Raw genomic sequence first — 19,293 nt, forward strand, 5'->3', positions numbered from 1 at the left:
ATGCATATCAGTTAGTCACAGTGGGAGCACATTAGAACCTTGGAGGGTGGTGTCTGGGGGCACATACCTCTCTATTTCAGGCATCATCTTCCCCTCCCTAGTTGAAAAGTCACTGCCCTGCTCTGTTCCCCAGAGCAGACAGATGAGGAAGCTGAGGCCCGAAAGGGTCATGAGACCTTGGACCTATCCAAGGTCATGCGTAAGTGGCAACACTGAACCTTGAACCTAATCCTCCTGCTTCTCTTTGAAGAGCAGCCCCTGCAGTGCTTCTCTTCTGGTGCGGTTGTTGGAACATATCAGTCTAGCTACCCCGGTCACCCTGAGGAGCTGGCTCAGCCATGTTGCAACAAGAGATGGGATCTAGAGGACCGGGGAGAGAGGAAAGTAGGTTTGTAAGCTTCAGGAAAATGCTCAGGTAATGAATGCTCTAGTCTCTCCCACAAGAGTCGTGTCTCTTACTTTGTTTCAGTAGGAGAAAGATGCAGCTTTGAGCCAGAAGTGCTACCTTCACCTGAGACCCTCCCTCAGGGAGACTGTCCTCAACTCCAGAGGCAAATCCAGCAGCAGTCAGGGAGGGTGACGATTAAGAGGCCCTTACACCTAATTCACGGTTTAGCTTATTTCTTTGCTTGAGGTCTAATAATATCCAAGCAGGTGCATGTTTATCAGTAAGATCTCGCCTAGAAATGTTTCTGAAATAGCAAAACTGAAAGTTCGTGACTTAGACATCTCTAACCAAAGTTGCTCTTCCATAGTGCAGCCACCGCCTTCGCAAAGAATCCTGAAAAGACAGAGTTCTCTGGCGGGCTGGGCCCGGGGTGTTTGCCTTTGCAGCGGCCCCTACCTACCAAGCAGTTCTCACCAAGGAGAGAATCTGTGATGACAAGAGAGAGAGTGACACAGTGGACCTCGGACCACAGTGAAGGGACTCAGGTTAGCCTGGGCGAGTCTCAGGAGAGAGTAATGAGGGAGAGAGGACGAGGGGGTCAGGAAGGTACCCTGGGTGGGGGTGTCACTTCTCTTGCTGGTTTGACCTAGAAGGCAGGGACCCTGTCATGCTTAGCTTTGCATCCTCTATGGCAAGGATCCCCAACTCCTGGGCCATGGACCAATACTGGTCTATCACCCGTTAGGAACTGGATCACACAGTAGGAGGAGAGTGGTGGGCCAGTGAGCGAAGCTTCATCTGTGTTTGCAGCCGCTCCCCTGTGCTAGCATCACCCCCTCAGCTCCACCTCACATCATCGAGCATTAGATCCTCCTAGAAGAACCGGTCCCTGGTGCCAGAAAGGTTGGGGACCACTGCTCTATGGCATTGGGCACAGTGAGTTGGCCATACCCAATGTAGTGGGCACTCAGCAGACATTGAGGGAATTCCTCTGTGAGGCTCATTAAGACCCATAAAACAAGGAGCATTTTATCATTCGGCAAGTGAGTTGTGGAGTTTTGGAGGGAAGGAAGATGTTGCTTTAGTGGTAATCTCATCAGTAATGTTTCTTTCAACAGAATGAGAGGGGCTTTCAGGATATCTGCTTGGGTGGACATGACCCATAGTGTGTGGTGCCCTCTTGATGGGCTCCTCATATCAGTAATGAGATTAATTTTAACATGGCCAAACTCCAGGAGATAAATGGTTTGTGATTATGCCAAGTCAGTTTCATTTTTCAGTCAGCATGATGTTTCACTATTAAAAAATGAACCCTGATCCAGGGTTGTCCTCGTGTGTATTAAACATGATTTCCCTAGTTTGTAGACTAATTTATAATCATAATTCAAAATCACCCCTTTCTCTAGTGAATATTCCCCACCCTCCCACCCCCCATTTCCAATGAGGGGTAATTGTCTAGGCTGCAGGAGGGTTTGTCATGGAAACTGATTTTTTTTTTCATATATTTTCTGAACAAACAGTGCTGTCAGATCCACAGAACCTGATATTGTCATTGATCTCCAGTTGGGTCAGAGGAGTTTCTTGCCCAAACTAAATCAGCTCTCTTTTCTCTTAAAGCAAATGGCCCGTGACTGCTGAGGGGCCTCTGGGAATGAGAGAAACATCTGTACAGAGGGCCACAGCTGCAACCAGGAATGTGTGACTTGAGTCAGTGCTTCTCAACTCTGCTTGAATTAAGTCACCTGGAGTCACCTGGGAGCTTTTTAAAAACCTTATGCCGAGGCCCCACCCCAGGTAAATGAAATCATAATCTTTAGGAATGGAGGCTGGCATCCTTTCTTTAAAAAAAAAAATTGTTTTTTAAAGTCCCAGGTGACTAATGTGCAGCCAGGTTGAGGCCATCAAGTAATTCCTGTACCTTAATTCTGGACAGAGCAAATGTGCCTGCCTGTGCCTTGTAATATCACAGAGCCCTGGACCAGACTGGAGACAGCTTTTGGTTCATTTTATAGAGAATTGGGGTCACTACATTCTGCTGGTTAGTAGCAAAACTAGAAATAGAGAACCTAGCATTATGTTTTTTCTAATATACTATATTGCCCAACTCTTAATGAGCAGGTAATTCCAGACAGATGGATATTTTTTTTGAGTACTAACTACTGAAATTGCTTTTTTAAAAGTCAGCTTTAACTGATAACTGGCCTTACATTCAACTACACTTAGTTATTGAACTATATAGTGTTTAAAATTATTTGTAGTTAACACTTATGCTTACTTATTATTTTTGCCTTCTCCATATTTTAAGGAATCAAAACAGTACTGCTTTCTAGGTTCCTTTACAGCACCCTAACGGGCGAAATCATCCTTCAAAAAAAAAATCTTCTGTAGCCAGAATGAAGTAGCCAAGGGGTGTGGGTATGGAAGAAATTAGTGGAAGGAGTCAGTTCAGTAGTAAAAGTACAAGAATGAAGCATATAAACAGAAAGGAGCTTTCTTATCAGGGTGAGAATGTGTATGTTGGAAGCAGATTATAGGAGGGAGTAGTTTATAATGTTCTCCTTCCCTATTTCATGTGAGAGCTAGACATCTAAATATCAGCCTTGCATCCCAAAGGGCCTTTACAGTTGAAAGGCGTACAGGTGACAGACAGGCCTGATGGTAGAATGCAATGCAGGATGTGGCCAGTCAGTTGTCTCAGCGACTGGACTAAGAATTACTCAAAGAATCCTAACAGCTGGTTTAGAAACAAGCGGAAACTCCCCTCTAAGTGTCACATCGACTGGGCTGATCAAATCTAAAGCTCTGCTGGCACCCTGGCACCACGCTGAGAAACGTCAGTAGAACTGGAAGGTCCCTCTTTGAAGTCAGACTCTGAACAGGGCTCGCATCTGACCTAACAGACCTGGGTAAACTTGGGGACCAGGGCTGCGTTTCCCCACCAAACTTGATGCCGGAAGGAAATCCCAAGTGGCAGCTCCAGTTCTGCGTTCCTCGAGTGGATAGATAAGTGTAGTCTGCCATTTTACTTGTTTTGAAATGTAGATTATAGGCACAGACTTTTATTTTCATAGGTGTTTTGACAACTACCACAAAATAGTAGTGGGAGCTGGGAGATGAGGGGTGTGGTACTAGCTAGGTGGGCAACTTTGAGCAAACGAGTTGTTTCCCTGGTTTCTTCATTGGTAAAAAGGCCATGGAACTAGCAAATCTCTTGCATGGGCCTATTTCTAAATGTCCCAAATTAGGAGCACCCATTTAGGTTAGGCGACTAACCTAGTCCCCCGGCTGCTTTGCTTTGAGCCTCCCAGCTTCCTAGCTCCTGAGTGTAATGCATTCCATCCGTTCATCCATTCATTCATTCACCAGTTTTATTGAGTACATATTATATGCCAAACACCATATGAGATGCTTGGGACACTAAGTGAACAAAACAAAAACTCCTCATGGAATTTATATCTACTTGGCAGAGACAGACAAGATAGCATGATAAATACATATAGAATGTGAGAATGAGATAAAATTCTACAGAAAGAAGGAAAATATAGAGCAGGGCAGGTGAATGAGGGCCTGGAAGTTGCCACAACAATAGGCTGTGGCTTTTTCAGGTATTGCTCACTTGGCCTGTGGGGTGCACCCGAAGCGTGGGGCCTGTCCTGACTGCTGTACGGTCCCAGACGAGAGCCCTTCTCTCACTCCGAGTGACATTGCATCGCTTACTGTTGGGATTAATATGCAGCTCTAAACTCTAGTTTGTTTCTCATCTAATCTTCTGGAGGACTGGTGTTGACAGTTCATGTATGTTTGAAAATCCTGAGCAAATATGAGATAGTAAGTGTGACTGTTGTCAATTTTTAATGACAACACAACAAGAGAAAGTTTAAAATCTTGTCAAGGAAACCTCAGAAACCCCCAGGACTCAGGGGACAGAGCCATGACCTCCTCGAGTTTTGTGATGGCTCTTCTCCCAAATGCACATGTAATAGATACAGTAAGTCCTCATTTAACATTGTCGATGGGCTCTGAGACTTTAAGTGAAAACTATGTATGATGAAACCAATTTTACCTAAGGCTACTGATGTAAACAAGACTTAAGTTCCAAAAGCATCTCGTCATCGTTACAACAAAATGACATTATTCGAGGACCTGCTGTATATATTTCAGAAACAAAATTAAATCGTTTTTCTCTATTGTGGAAGTATTTATAAAATCTTCAGATAAATTCAGTTACAGCAAGAAAGTCGTAAAGCTAGTTTCTGGGAATCTCTGACCTCGAAGGCCCACCCCTCTCTGAGCGATCCAGCAGTGTTCTCCTATACTTCTCTTCAAGTTCATTTTCCACTTGCTGTGGTCTGGTTTTGCAAAGAAGAAAACGGTTTTCTTTACACATAGAGATTAAGAACAAGTTTATCTGTAGTTTTGGTATTCAGCTAACTGGGGACAAACCACAGTTGCTTCTAAAACTAACCCTAAGTCATCTTGATCTGATGGTTCAGTACGTGGAAATCTGGGGCTTTCGGTGCCTGGGTAAAGTTCAATCACTTATCTGATTTCTGGTTTGGAGAAAAATAGAGGTCTTCCTTTCAGATTAGGAGAGGGTTGGTTTTAGAGTCTCCAGCATGTTTGTGTCCTTCGGAGTCACCCACCTCGCCCCACGTGACGTTGGTTGATTTCTGCGGTATTTCTTTTCTCTACCCTGAACCTTAAATGAGTCAAGTTATTACTAATTTCCAATGTTGCAACCTTCCGAGATAGTGGAGACACGGCTGTTGCAAGACCAGGACTGGGGATGACTGTGTTCAAAGGCATCATGCATCACTCTTTGGTGGGTTTTGGCATGTTTTGATTGGTTGGGGCAAGAAGAATCCACAGTAAAGCCTGAGGAGAGATGGTAAATCATGGATCCTCACACTTCTGAGCTAAAAGGCATATCCAACCCAGCCTTCTCACTTTATAGACTCAGCTACTGAGGCCAGGAGAAATTTCCTGACTTGCCCAGAGCCTGTACCAGAAAGCATATATCCCTGTGTCCCATCTCATCTTCTTTCAGCTTCATTCACCCCAAAAAACACTTGTGCCAGGCTTGTGGGGATACCTGAGGAACTTTGGGCTTTTCAACTTGAGTTTTGAGAGGAGGATTAATAGACTTTGGAGTTACATGAACACAGGATAGGCCAAGGAGTGAGAAGAAGGCCTGAGCAGGGAAGTGTGGACCCAGAATCGCAGGGCATTGCTCTGGGCAGGGCGTGGGCATGCTGCCAGGGCAGCTTCCAGGAAGCACAGTCGTGGAACCTGCCGTCTTTGGCCTTGTGTTATGTCTCTGCTAGACGGTAAACTCCTTGAAGGCAGGAGTTTCCCAGGCCTTGGGGCTCCAGTTCCTTATACATAACAGGACCCTTCTTTTCTGTGTATCTGTAGGTTAAAAGCCCTGGGGGTGAGGTTGAAATAAGTGAACTAGCAAGTAAGTTGGACAGGGAAGACTCAGCCAACAGGAAGAAGGTTGAAACAGGGAGTGCCTGGAAGAGATTGATAAACGCTTCATATCCTTGCCAACTTGCCTGAGTAATGTGAGCCCGTGATCCAGCGACTTACTTCATTCTATGTGGTTAGAACCCCCACAATTTCTGCCAGATAGCCCAGAACTGTCTGCAGGTACTGGAGAGATGGAGCACCCCAGGAGAGGAAACAGAGAAGGGGCATGTTTCACTCCTTGGGGCTTCAGAGGGAGCCTTTTGAGGTGCATGGTGGCTGGCCGGAGAAGCCCCTCAGACAAGGGGTCTCAAAGCAGGAGACCTTGAGTTGGAATCTGTTCTCTAGAGCACACTTGACCACAACAGCAGCCTTCTTATTAAAATCTCTCATGAAGTTTCGGTGTGTTATGCTCATACTCAGCTGTAAACCAGCTAAGCAACATCAGTCTAATGTTACTATAAATTAAAACACCAGAGAAGACCCACCTAAGGTGTGAACACGGACTGTTTGGTCCATCAAACTCTTCACCTTAGGGGAGTATTTTTTTCCTCCGGATTTGCTTTACACCAATATGGCTAGCACGCCGTCCTACTCTTTCTTTAAGCTGCGTAGGTAACAAGACATGTGAAGAAGATTCTGGTTTTTGTGGCCCACTCTGCGTGAGTGCACATTTGGCTTCTGTCTGCTTCCCCAGCCCTACCTTGTCTCGTTGCCTCCTCTGCATTCTCTCCCCAGCAGCAGCGGCCCCCTGGGTCCTCAAACACAGTAAATTACCTTCCGTGTCAGGACCTTTGCACAGGCTGTTCCCTCTGCCCAGGAAATTCTTCCCTTCCTTCCCCTCTTCCTATGGATCTTAATTCAAATGTCACTTCTTTCAGGAAAACCTTTGACACTGTGACCCCACACCCCTTAACACAAGACCAGATCAGCTTCTCCTGTTATGCTCCCATGGTTCCCTGTATGTCTCTTTCATAGCACTTACTGCAATTTGTCATTTCGTTCGTGTGATTATTTGACTACTATGGTCCCTTATTAGACTATAAACTCCTCAAAGGCAGGAATCAGATCTCTGTTGTTCTTACATACTAGTGTCTTAGACAGTTCTTGATTAATTATCAAGAATAACTGACACTTATGTGATGCTCACTGTATAGTAGACACAGTTCTAACAGCTTTATGCATATTAACTCATTTAAATCTCCCAACAACCCTTTGAAGTAGATATTATTATTATCCCCATTTTACGAATGAGAAAACCAAGGCACAGAGAGGTAAGTGACTGCCCAGGGAGGTCTGGCTCCAGAGTCTGCCCTTCTAACAGCTACATGATATTATACTGCCCAGGCACTGCATGGAAGCGTAACGAGTACGTGTTGAATTGTTCAGCATCGTCAGAAAACGGGTTTCCAGATAATTCAGATACGATCCCAGAACATAAAATGCAGTCCTGTTTGGTGAAAATCTTTTTAGCAGTTACACTCTTCTTCCATCTTAAACACCACAAACCAAACATATTTTAACCTTTTCTAAATTGTTCCAAATTGTCATTAGAAGCTGTTACATTGTTTCTATCTGCCCATGAGGGGAAGAGATGAGGTGCAATTGAGGTTTGAGTCAGAGTGGACAGATAGGTTTCTGAGTTTGTTTACTTTCCAGCGGTATCTTTGGCTCCCACCAATTTCTCAATTAAATGATCTTCTCTAATATTTACATAATTCTTATCTTTGAGAAATCATAATATGTATTTTACTTTCTTAGCAGTTAAAGAGATGCTGCTCTTCCTCAGTTTTCAAAAGTAAAAATAGATCTAGAAGCTTAGGCACCTTGCCCCACGATTCAGATGCCCATGCAAGCCCCTCTTCTGATCTGGAGAAATTGGCAGGAGGATTGGATGACCTCCCGATGAGGCAGGAGCCCGAGCGGGACGGCGACTGTAGGGAACGCTGTCCTGGGAACACGGAGCCCGCTGGCAACGTAGTGTGTCCTGTAAAAGCACGTCCCCTCCCGATTCCCCGCCTGGACAGCCATGTTTCCTTTCTCAAGAGGGAGTGCTTTTCTCTTTGGTGTCTGGAAGGGCTTCTTCCTTGAATCCAGAGGCTTGGTATCTCCTTGCTGGGCTTTCTTTCCTGCCTCTGTTTCCTGCTTACTGCTTGATAAGCTGGAGGAAGCCGCCTGCTCCATTTCGGCCAGTCCCCTCGCTTCACCCTTGTTCTCAGTCCTCAGTTTTCACACCATAACTCTGTAGATTTGGTTGCGTCAACACGGCCTTCCAAGCAGTTTCCTATGCTCCCCTATCTCTGCTTAGATGTGTGAGAATTGCATAGAGATATTTACATTTGTCTCTCTGAGGAGCCTAGAAAATAGAACCCCATGCTGAAATTATGGGAATCTGGTGGCATAAGATTTTTTTCACATGAAAAAGTCAACATTCAGATCTGCATTTCTGTCCTTTTTTTTGTAAGCATCTATATCTGCTAAGTGAAGCAGTCATTAAGAGCTTATTATGTGAGGCTCATCGATGTATGTTTGGTCATTAAAATGGTCCTTGCTGTTCAAAGGAGTTGTCTCGTGCTAATCAGTAACATGCATTTCCTTGACATTGACATTGATAGGATGACTCGCTTCATGGAAGGAATTGGTAGTGGCTATATCATCATCGTCGTCGTCATCATCATCATCATCATCATCAAAGAGCATTTTTTAAAAACCATTAGAACTAGGCTGGATAAATGTGTATTACAGAATCTTTTTTTCTTTTAGTGGTGGCTAAGGCTATGACCTTATGTTATTCCCACCTACTTAGATCTACAGTGGGATCTCAGGAATTTTTGCCCACCCTGTATAATTTGTAGTGCCTTTTAGTGTGTTGGGTGTCTATGAAGAATCTATAGTTTACATTTTGGTCTCATCCAAAAGCTCTTACCCACATCTCAGAGCAGAATGCTGATCTCATCTGCCCCGGCAGGATTCAGAGAGGGGCTCCAGGCCTGGAGTAATTTAAGTTTATGGTTCTCAGAGGAACCATGATTTAAAGTATTGAAATTATAGTGTAGTATAGTGAGCAAAGGACCAGACAGAGAGGTGGAGCCCTTGGTTCCAGGCTGTGTTTGTGGTTAACTGTCCATGGTGCCTTGGGCAAGTCATTTCACTTCTCTCGGCCTTGACTTCCTGTCCTGTGAAATGAGGGAGCTGGGTACAGTGATCTCTTTAGCCCTTTTCATCTCTAAAATTACATATCCCAGAAGCTGTAAACAGCCCTACTGTTTGACCTGTGTTGTAAGGAGCCATATGGACATCAGTGACTATCCAGCTAATTGGAGATGGGAAGGCGATATGGTGAACTAGGCCAGTAGGGAAGTGGGTAATACTCAAATGGACTTCAAACAATGGGGATCCTGGTTAGAGGAAGTCAGGCTGGCCAGGTATCTCACCTGGAGGTGTGTTGCATAGTGTTTTCTCTTGTAAAGCTTGGCAACATCTGGCAAGGGTAGATGGCAATTATGTCATAAATACAGTTGTTTATAGATAATTTTTGTTTAACTAGAGCATTTATCCACTTTCTACTTGACCCCTTTCGTTCCTCTTCCCACAAAAGAATTCTCTGACCAAATGTAAAAAGCAAAATTGTCGGTTTCAGATTAGTTGCTATTATCAGGACTGAAAAATTTGGTATCTGATTGAGTCTTTTTTTCCCTTGGGGTTTTCACATGAGGAATTCCTAATAGTGGAAGACAATAAGATAATGGCAATCCCTGCCTTCTAAATCTCAACCGCTAAATGTGAAAGCTTGAGTTTTCGTTTTCATACCTATAAAATGTTTAGAGACCTTAGAGATTTGATACCCCCTTAAGCACAGGGCTGTTTCCTTGACCGTGGTGTGGTGAGGGGTTTCATGGAGCACTTTTCATGCCCAAAAGTGTTTCCTCCTCCCTCGTGTCAATATAAGTTGATGGCGGAGGGACTGCAAAGACAAAAGCCAGATGCATGGACTTGCTTAGACACTAGCCTGGGGCCCCAAAACCAGTGTGGGGGAAGTATGTTCACCTGCCGTGAAAGTAGCATACCTTAGTGCTCAGGAATAAAGTGGACTTATGAGGAACCTTTTAGCGGACCCATTAAAGGAGTAGCCTACACCGAAGAACTGGAACTGTCTTGGGTGGTGGTCAGGTACACCACACACAAGAATTGCCACAAATACTAGTTTAACTCTCTCAGTTGCTTAGTTTGGAAACCACACTGTGCTGTTCAGTAAAGCCCTTGCCCTTTACTGCATCCCCACCGGACGCTTGACTCCCATCCAAAGCAAATGTCATGGTTACCTTTATTGACTTAATATCAGGAAACAATAGCCGATAGACTGGTTAGAAGGCACTGATATGTGGTTGATGGATTACTGCTGACCTATATGCAGGTAAAGGAAGTATAACAGAATTTGGAATGATTCTGTAGTAGACTGAAATCATTAAAACATAGGCACAATTGAAAAAAGAAAAGTCTCAATATCAACAGTGTTTTAATTCTGTTCTTAATCTTTATCATCCCAATTCAGCAGGCAGGAGACTAGACACAATGAGTTTTCTGTGTCACCGTACAGATGGCTATATAGACATCTCCAGATTCGGAGAAGAGTACTTTACTGTTGGATCAGGTGTGTAAATGAAATGGGGGTTGGGGAGCAGGGTTTGATTAGAATAAAAATCTTTGTCATATCAATCTAATCAGGCCTTTACGTAAGATATCTTCAAAGGTAGGCCTTTGGGAGCTGCGGGTTGAGCCCACTCTCCTGAACAGTATGAGGCTTATACTCATGTGTGCTCTGTCTTTCAACAAGAGATCTTTATGTAATGGGTGTGTGCTGGCATTTAATAGGCGCTGATTTCGGTCTTAGCTGCTTTGGTGAATTCTTGATTGTTTTTTTAGCTATCATTGGGCACAGTCATTCTACCTTGTGATCAAGTGGCATTAGAATGACAGTACTCTGCCGGGTACATTTGAGTACAGCCAGAATTGCAAATAGCCAGGCTTTGTTGGAGTTTATAATCTGCAGTAGACACTATTGCTGCAAATAGAAGAATTGTAGATACATATGTCCTTTTTTGAATATCAGTTAGTGCCTGCCAAGGGACTATGTTCTCGAACACTATTTGAGGTACTTCCTGCCGAATTGACATTTTACTGCAAAGTTAACTTTGTGTGTGTGTAAGAAGCCCTAAAGTTCTGGTGTTCCATTATGGCACTCTAGAAAGTATTTTACTGATATCTTTTAAAATCAGCTCATCCACCCTGTGGCTGTCACTAGTTATTGCCAGCAGAACAATGCCCTTCTCACCTCTGAGCATTGTCGCTAAGTTAATAATTATAAATTCTGATTCCGTAGCTCATTCCAACCCATTTGAAATCTATTCTGCTTTTGGTGACATGCAGCGTCACTTGTTCTCAAGATTTCTTGTGTCCTAAAGAGTAAAACAAAATACCTTGGAAATCTTTCTTATGTAATCCTTCCCTCACCTGCTACCTGTTTTAAGTCTTACCTATAATACCCAACCCCTGGGCCGTGGACCGGTACCGTCCATGGCCTGTTAGGAAATGGGCCATACAGCAGGAGGTGAGTGGCAGGCCAGTGAGTGAAGCTTCATCTGTGTTTGCAGCCGCTCCCTAGCGCTAGCATCACCACCTCAGCTCCACCTCAGATCATCAGGCATTGGATTCTCATAGGAGCACCCGTCCCTGGTGCCAGAAAGGTAGGGGACCCCTGCAGTGTGTAGTATTCATTAACCAAAATGAACTCTGAAATCACTTTACCTTTGCTTTACCTCTGTGGCCAGCTGTCCAGTGGATCTGAGCCCTAGCAAAGAGCCCCTGCACTGCAGACTGGGTATTGATGGCAGGTTGTAGGTTCCAGGAATTTAGATACACACTACATTGTGTAATGATGTTTGATCCTATGGAAACATGCCAGTATCCTTGCTAGAGTTATAGTTTAGTTTGGGGGAATTTCTTAACCTTAAATAAATAAAACTAAAGGTAAGATTATCTAATACAGCAGTAATCCAGTGAACATAGAGGGAAATTATTTTCAAAAAACAAACAAAAAATAGCCTCCAAACAAGAAAATCCTGGAAAATGATGTATTATTCCTAAAAGAAAAATATGTATTATTTTGTTATTAGCCAGCTTATTGTATTCTAATGTTATTAGAAATACCGTGGTCTGTTGGAGTGAACGTAGAAAGGCAAGAAGATTCACAGAAAAGGTTTTTAACTATTTTTCTTGGTTTTACTTATCCTACTAAACTAGCACAGCAGTGCTGCCAGGTAAATTTAACTTTTGGAGATGCAAGGTTGAGTTTGACTTGATTGATTGGTACACCGCCTGAGAAGCATATGGCTCTCCTGCTTACAGTGGTGGGTCTTCTGTACGTGTGCATGTACCTTTTTTGTGGGGGTGGGATGCACCGGCTCTGTAAATGGAAGCAATAACTACAGTATTTATCAGATATGGATGACTTCGGAAAGCTGGGTATGAGCACCTGTGTGCATGGCACTTCTTCCCACTGACTGCGAGATGGAAGGTCTGTGCTATTTTTATTAACCTTATCTCTGAACGTTGTTAGGTAGTCGGTCACCCTGTAGACTGTTTCTTGAAATGTGTGTCTGAATTCTAAGAATTGTGTTTCTTTGGACACGCAGCGTCCCTAAGGAGGAGCAGGGGGCTTTCCTGTGTTCTGTCTTAGGAGGAGCGGGCAGTGTGCCGCCCTGCAGTTCCCTCTGCTGGCAGAAGGCGAGTGGGAATGAGCAGTCACTTCAGTGACAGACGTGGCAGCAAAACCAGGCCCTGTGGCTTGGCTGGTGGTTCTTCTCCAGCCACTGGTAGGCTGCCTCTAGGCCTGACCAGTCCCAAGTCCTCGTTAGAAATGGGTGGGTTTTCGTTAGAGGCTGTGTCATTTGTTTTTTTTATGCTGCTTAAACACACACCTGTCCCATGTCCATAATTCTCTTTACTGAAGACTTTTTCTAAACAAAGTTATTTCAGAACTCGTTTTAGATAAGGTTTTTTTCTTACCTATGAGGCGTTGAATTAATTAATGCACTAGCAATTGACAATTAGCTAAGGTTAGAACATTAGACAGTGAAACCATCGGTGACTTCCTTTTAGTCATCTTTATCAGTAGTTGGTAGTTGCTTCCAGGTCTTTGTAGTAGAGGCAAAGTGGGTGGTGTATTTTATGAATCGGACTTTGTGAAAACTTGTTTTTATAATCAGAACATTGGCCATGAGGCATTTGTTTTCACGGGTGGGAGACGCCTGTCGAAGTCCTGGCGGAGCCGGCCTGCCAGTGAGGACTGCTTTCCCACTGAATCAGCCGAAGTGAAATGAGCTGGTTCGACCAGCAGCCGCTTCCCCAGCACATCTGCCCTGAATTGCCAGGCTTCGTGGTCCTCAGGCTGGGCGATTCCAGAATTGTTTTCTTGGGGTCACCTCTGTGAAACGGCGTATGTCAGACTTCCGTGAGGACCAGTTAGCTAACGGATGTCTAGTGTTAGGCTGGACTGGATTACCCGCCACTGCCATGCTATAGTGTTAACGATGATTAACTTCTTAGAAGTCACCATCGAAACCAGACGTATATATCCCAGTAGTTTGGAAAATGAGGCAGATTCCACGTAGTCAGTTTGAAGCAGATCTGCCGAATTGACATTTTCTCTCCATTTTCAGGATCTCTGGAAACTAGTGTGTATAACTAACTATAGGGTCTATTGCCATTTCATCCATCGTAGAGGAAAGGAAACACCGACGACTGAAATGGTTGGGTGGAGGTAATGTGCAAGTTCATTACTGTGAAGCAGTGTTTTTAGAAGTTCAGGTACAAAGAGTTCTCAGCTGTGCTCAGTATCACACAGCAACTTGAAGCCTATTTAATTCATGTGAGTTTTAGCAACTAGATTTGAAGGCAGGCGTTTTCATGCTTTAAAAAAACGGCAGGGGTAAATAGCCAGAAATTTTGTAATATTAATTTGCCTTCTGAGAGAATAACACTGTTCAGAGTAGCTCCTGGCCATTCTAAATTGAAACTGCCAAGCGCCTTCAAAATAAGAGGAAAATCTGTCAGGTGTGATAGGGTTTGTGACATCGCTGTGGACATTGTGATTAACTGTCAGTGCTTTCAGTTGCTAAATTTAGTGTCTAGCTCAACCTGGTATTTTTGAGATTTTTCGAAGACCGTGTTAGTTATGTGATTAGTGTTTTACTTTGATTCACCAGCCAACCATAAACAATTGCTCTTCCTGTGGTCTCCAAGCTGCTCAGACAGGCAGGTGGCTTTTGTTTCCACACTAGTAGTGAAGCAGCACTGATAGATTTTATTAAATATTAGCCCTTTTTAACAGTAATACTGTGAAAGATATATTTGGGGCTTTAGTGCATTACAATTGTACTGTAGGCTTTAATAACGACAACAAAACCCCTCTGTTCTTGGATGCACACTGTCTTACTGGGAGACCTCAGCTTCCAAACCTCGGTCCCTCGTTTGGTGGATGTTAAGGATCAAGGGTGGCTGAGTAGCCTGATAGTCTGAGATCAAAAGTGCTTCACCTGGAACTTAGGAACTTGCCGAAGCTCCTTTAAGTTCCAGCTTCTCTCCCACCTGCTGACTTGTCCATCTTCTTCCTAGTTTATGAAAAATCCATTGCAGAGTATAGAAAATTTAGAAAATAGAGGAGAAAAAAAATCTAATGCTATAACTTTGTGATATTTTCTTCATCTTTTTTTCTATATGTATATATTTTTTAATAGCTCTGTGTGCTTGTACATGTGTTTTAGGACTATCAGTGGTGAGCGACCGAAACCAGTTCCAACAAACTTGAGCAAGGAGGGGATTTTATTGTAAGGATTGGGGTGTCTCTGAGCCCAAGGATAGGAACTTGGCGGGGCCCGAGGAGCAGTGGAAGCCAGGCCGTGTTTCTTCTCAGGCTTCTTTCTCTCCTTCTGCCTTCGTCTTTCTCTCATTCATCTATATGGAGGAAATATTCACAGAATCTCCCAAGTTTAATTTCTTACCAGTTCATCCATCCAGAGAGTTCAACTCAATTCCGATGTGATACCAAGACCTGCTGTGCAAAATGGGGGTTCTGAGGTCACTACTTGATAGGTGGAGGGAGGCTCAGCAGGGAGTTCCACCTCTTGGCCCCCAGGTATGTGCACGTCTTCCCTTTTCATTTATTCAGTCTCCAAACTGCCGCCCCCTTACATAATCCCGCCATCCCACTTCAAGCTGCAAAGCCACCCTGCTTCTCAGTGGGAGACAGCCGTAAGTCATTCTAGCTGCAGCCTCAGTGGTCTTGTCACAGGGCCACTGTTCTCCGGGCCAGCTGCTCTGGGCGATGTGCTTGTCTCTGGTTCAGGCGTGAGCAGGTCCAGGTGAGGCTTGTCACCATCTATAACCCTGTGGGCTAACATAACTTTAACTACCCTAGAACAGTTGGTATACATAACCTCTGGATTCCTGGCTAGGGCAGGCACCACCATTGAGGCTTCGTTTCCCTAGTGAAGTCTAACTAAGACTGATTTCCTAGTTCCAAAGATGAAATCAGAAGCAGACTCTCCTCACATGTAAGGCTTTACCCAGAGAATAGACTCAGCAGGCAGTGATAAAGCTTGCTATTGTTCCCCCGATTCCAGGTGAGTGGGCCTGGCTCTGAGCAAGATAAGCGGCGGGGGGCTTCTCTTCCAGGCCAGGCACAGGCAGGGAATGGGATGAGCAAGGTTCTGGCAGCTGCTTCAACCCCTCTGCTGGTAGGTCTCCACCGTGGACAAGGACGCAGGGGCTGGAGTCTGTCCTGCCCTGGAGAGAGCCACTGCGCTTTCCCTTTTAAGGGATTAATTAGGTGTCATCTCGGTTCTTATCAAGAGTGACCAGGTATTTGGGGGTCAGGTTCCCACGTACAAATAACCCCCCAACCTTTTAGGTTTGGTGCTAAAAGCCAGCCATGTTTTTAAAATAGCATTTATACCAAAATTCAAACTGTCTCAGTAAAAGCAGGTTGGCCTGCTTCTAATTCAGTACTTACAGGAACCAGTTAATTTGTGGGAGAGGATAGTGACAAAGGAAGAGAAAATCTCATTATAGGGTGGCATTGCTGAATGTGCCATACTTCAAAAGGATGTTCCTAGGAAACCTTACCAGCTATCGCCTGCAAATGTGTGCAGTACACGAGCGCACACGCGCATGTGCATGCACATACGGCTGCTCCCATGGAAACCGTGTAGATGAGGGTACAGTTCTTAGCAAAGCTAGGGGACAGGCAGATTAAAAAACAAAATCTGCCCAGTATATTATAAACAGTGTACATTAAATTTTGGATTCTATATTTTTCACGTGATAAAATATACAAGCATTTTTCTATATTGTAGATTTTTCCATGTGTTATTTTAATGATTGCATAATATTCCATTGAGTGTATGTGTCATTAATTTCAGTCATTTAGATATTATTGGAAATTCGGATCTTTCTAGGTTTGTATGTTTATAAATAGGATGTAATGAATATCATTGTGCACAGCGCTTTTTCCATATCTAGAATTATTTCTTTAGAATATAGAAGTGGAATTATAGGATCAAAAATATGTACATTTTAATGCTTTCCAGAAAGACTTATACTGGAGCTATCTAACTTATAACATTCGTTGCCACCAGCAATGGATGAGAAAGTGAATTTCATACCTTTGGCTATTTTATTTTTTTAAAAAATTTTAATTCATTGAACATAAAAGGTACCTTTTGATTTAAATTGCATTTCGATTATGAGGAGCAATTTGGATTATGTTTTTTATACATTTTCTTTTATAACATGTCTCTTTTGAAATCTTGGTGTTTTATTATTCTATAAACTCTTCATATAATGAGAGCTTTTTCTTCTTTTGCTTTAAACATTGTCCCCTAATTCTTTGCCTTCTAAAATTTTGTAAGTGTGTATGCGTGTGTGTGGGTGTGTTGGCATTTTTCTTTATCATGGAGTCTTGCAAGATGACAAGGTTCTAGAAAGTAAGATAAAAGAGAAGGAAGTCAGTGTACTTTCTCCCTCTGTTTTGGTGGCAGTTGCATGTGGATTACTTCAGAACCCTGTCCTTGTCATGTTAGGTTAGAAGCCTGTCTGTCTGCAGGAAGGATTGTACTTAGATAGAATAAAGTGACCTGGGCTCTAGTAATGACTCAGCTGTTGGCTAGACATGTGCCCTTGATGGGAATTTAGGTTCTCCGATCTCAGTTTATTCATCTGTGAGATGGTGGATTTTAGAAACTTTTTGGGGTAGGGGTGGGAGTTTGTGGTCATACATGCCCAAAGTGGAGAATCCTATTGACTATGAAGATTCTTCTGCATCTCATTGCAGATTTTGGGAAGTCCCAGCACAGTGACTCTTCCTGAAACCCTGTTGTTCGTGTCAACCCTGGATGGAAGTTTGCATGCTGTCAGCAAGCGGACAGGCTCCATCAAATGGACTTTAAAAGAAGGTAATTTGGGTTTGGTCCTTGGGTGATGTGGACATTTGCTCAGCTACTTCTGAGGAGGCATATTCCAGAAAAAGAGAAAAACAGTTGTATGTTTTTTAATAAAATAAAAAAGGATAATGGAGTCAAGGAGAGGAAAGCGAATTATTCTCTAAGGGTATGTTTACAGCTTGAGTTGTGATTATCTGCTAAGTGCATCAGTTGAAGAAGCACACTTCATCTTTTTCTCTTTTTTTTTTTTGCTTCTGTCTAGATTTCATGTTTAAATGGCTCTAGACTTTTCTATTAATAGTTCTGGCTTAGTCTTTACAAAGACCTGCTGCATTAAATTTTTTGTTAAGTTCTAATGATTAGAGTCTCGTGATCATCATTACAAGAAGGTATGTTCTCTAACCTCAAATGACTAATTTGTTTTTATAGACGCTGTAATAATTGAGGGCTGTAGGATTTGACATTCATCCAAGTTAGCCACTTTATTGGTTCTTTACATTGAGGGAAGCAAAAGACTGAGCTTGTTCCTCGTGTGGTAATCTCCACGCTTTTATTTTATGATCTTGTCTTCTTGGTGATAGCTGAGCGGGGTCCTCTAGCTGGGAAACTGTATTCGATTTCCAAAGTAATCTTCCTGGGTAAAGCCATGCAAATCACAGGATTCGGGCCTTTCAGTGTCATCTCTATTATTCTGTCCAGTGATATTTCTCATTTGGCCCTAGGTTGGGGTCTGATCAGCATGTTCTCTTTTCGTCAGTAATCTGTGACTCATTATTTTCATTAGCACAGCAAGTGTTTTTCCTTCCTTAATAAAATGTTCCAAAACAGTATTTTAGATAGAAAATATGGGCATATGTCAGAACGTCACACATCGTCTTGTCAATGCAGCAACAAACCTAGTTACCATCCGTAGGTGATGGCAGTTCGGGTACCACAGGCCGCCCTGGCCCACCTGTCTGGGCCCTGCTTAGAGCAGCAAGAACTTTAAGCAGCTGAAAGGACCAGCTGTTAAGAGCAAGTAGCCACAAGAAGACTGTAGAGCCAGGTTTTGGCATTGCGTTACAGGCTTTCAGAGTGTTATCCGTAGTATCTCTCCTTCATGTTTAAGCCTTTTAATGTTTTTAAAACAAAAGCAGATTTGTTTAAATTTCATAATTTCTGATTTCTTCCAAAGATGGAAATCAATGAGGTGCAAAAGGATTGCAATAAACATTTTCACTGTTGAGTGTTTAGGGCTGGTCCCTTGGTTTCTGTATTTCTAGGTAGGGCATTTTTGCCCCAAGCCACTTTATTCTTCTGCTTTGCTTTCTCCTGCATGCATTGGTTTACACCGATCTTCTCCAAGTCTTAATTTCTACAAGGAGCCTGGGCTTTATCTGGTACAACTGTGTCCTGTCTTGTTTGTTACTTAGCCAAATATAAGAATCAATCTGTTCTCTCCTATAACTTAGAGCTTAAAGAAATTGCCCCTTTTTTACTTATTTTAACACATGTTTGCAGAACCCAGTCTGTGAAAGATACTGTATGGGACACAAAGAAGAAAAAGACAGTCCTTACACTCAAGGAGCTCACAGTATGGTAGGAAGAAATGACAGGTACACAGAACTTCACCACAGAGTGTGTTGTAACCACCTCAGAGAGGTGCCAGGAGCTACTGGGGACACGGGGGGCAGGAAAAGATTCCCGAAGCTGGGGTGTTAGAACCGAGCCTTGGTGGGTGGGTTGGACTCATTCCCGAGGAGCGAGGCCTGGGAAGGAACAAGGCAGCGGGTCTAGGTGGAGCAGGGAGGTTCAAAGACACTTGAAGGAAGAATTAGAGAAATCTGATGAAGGCCTAATAATTTCAAATAATTTTCAATATATATATCTATACAAAGATTACCGATGGTAATGTATGGAGACCCTGGGTTTTTAATTCAGTTTTAATCTTGCAGTTATAAG

At 43.3% G+C, this 19,293-nt stretch overlaps 1 protein-coding gene across 1 annotated transcript in view; it reads left to right on the top strand.

The window, feature by feature from the left end:
• Positions 1-15,609: 15,609 nt before the first annotated feature.
• ERN1 (endoplasmic reticulum to nucleus signaling 1) overlaps positions 15,610-19,293 on the top strand; it is a 63,845-nt gene continuing 60,161 nt past the window's right edge. The window contains 2 exon segments of the mRNA XM_006912425.3: positions 15,610-15,648; positions 17,244-17,364. Coding sequence (XP_006912487.1) covers positions 15,610-15,648; positions 17,244-17,364 — 160 coding nt within the window.

This window comes from Pteropus alecto, unplaced genomic scaffold (genome assembly GCF_000325575.1).
Source record: "Pteropus alecto unplaced genomic scaffold, ASM32557v1 scaffold134, whole genome shotgun sequence".
In the NCBI taxonomy this organism is placed as follows: domain Eukaryota; kingdom Metazoa; phylum Chordata; class Mammalia; order Chiroptera; family Pteropodidae; genus Pteropus; species Pteropus alecto.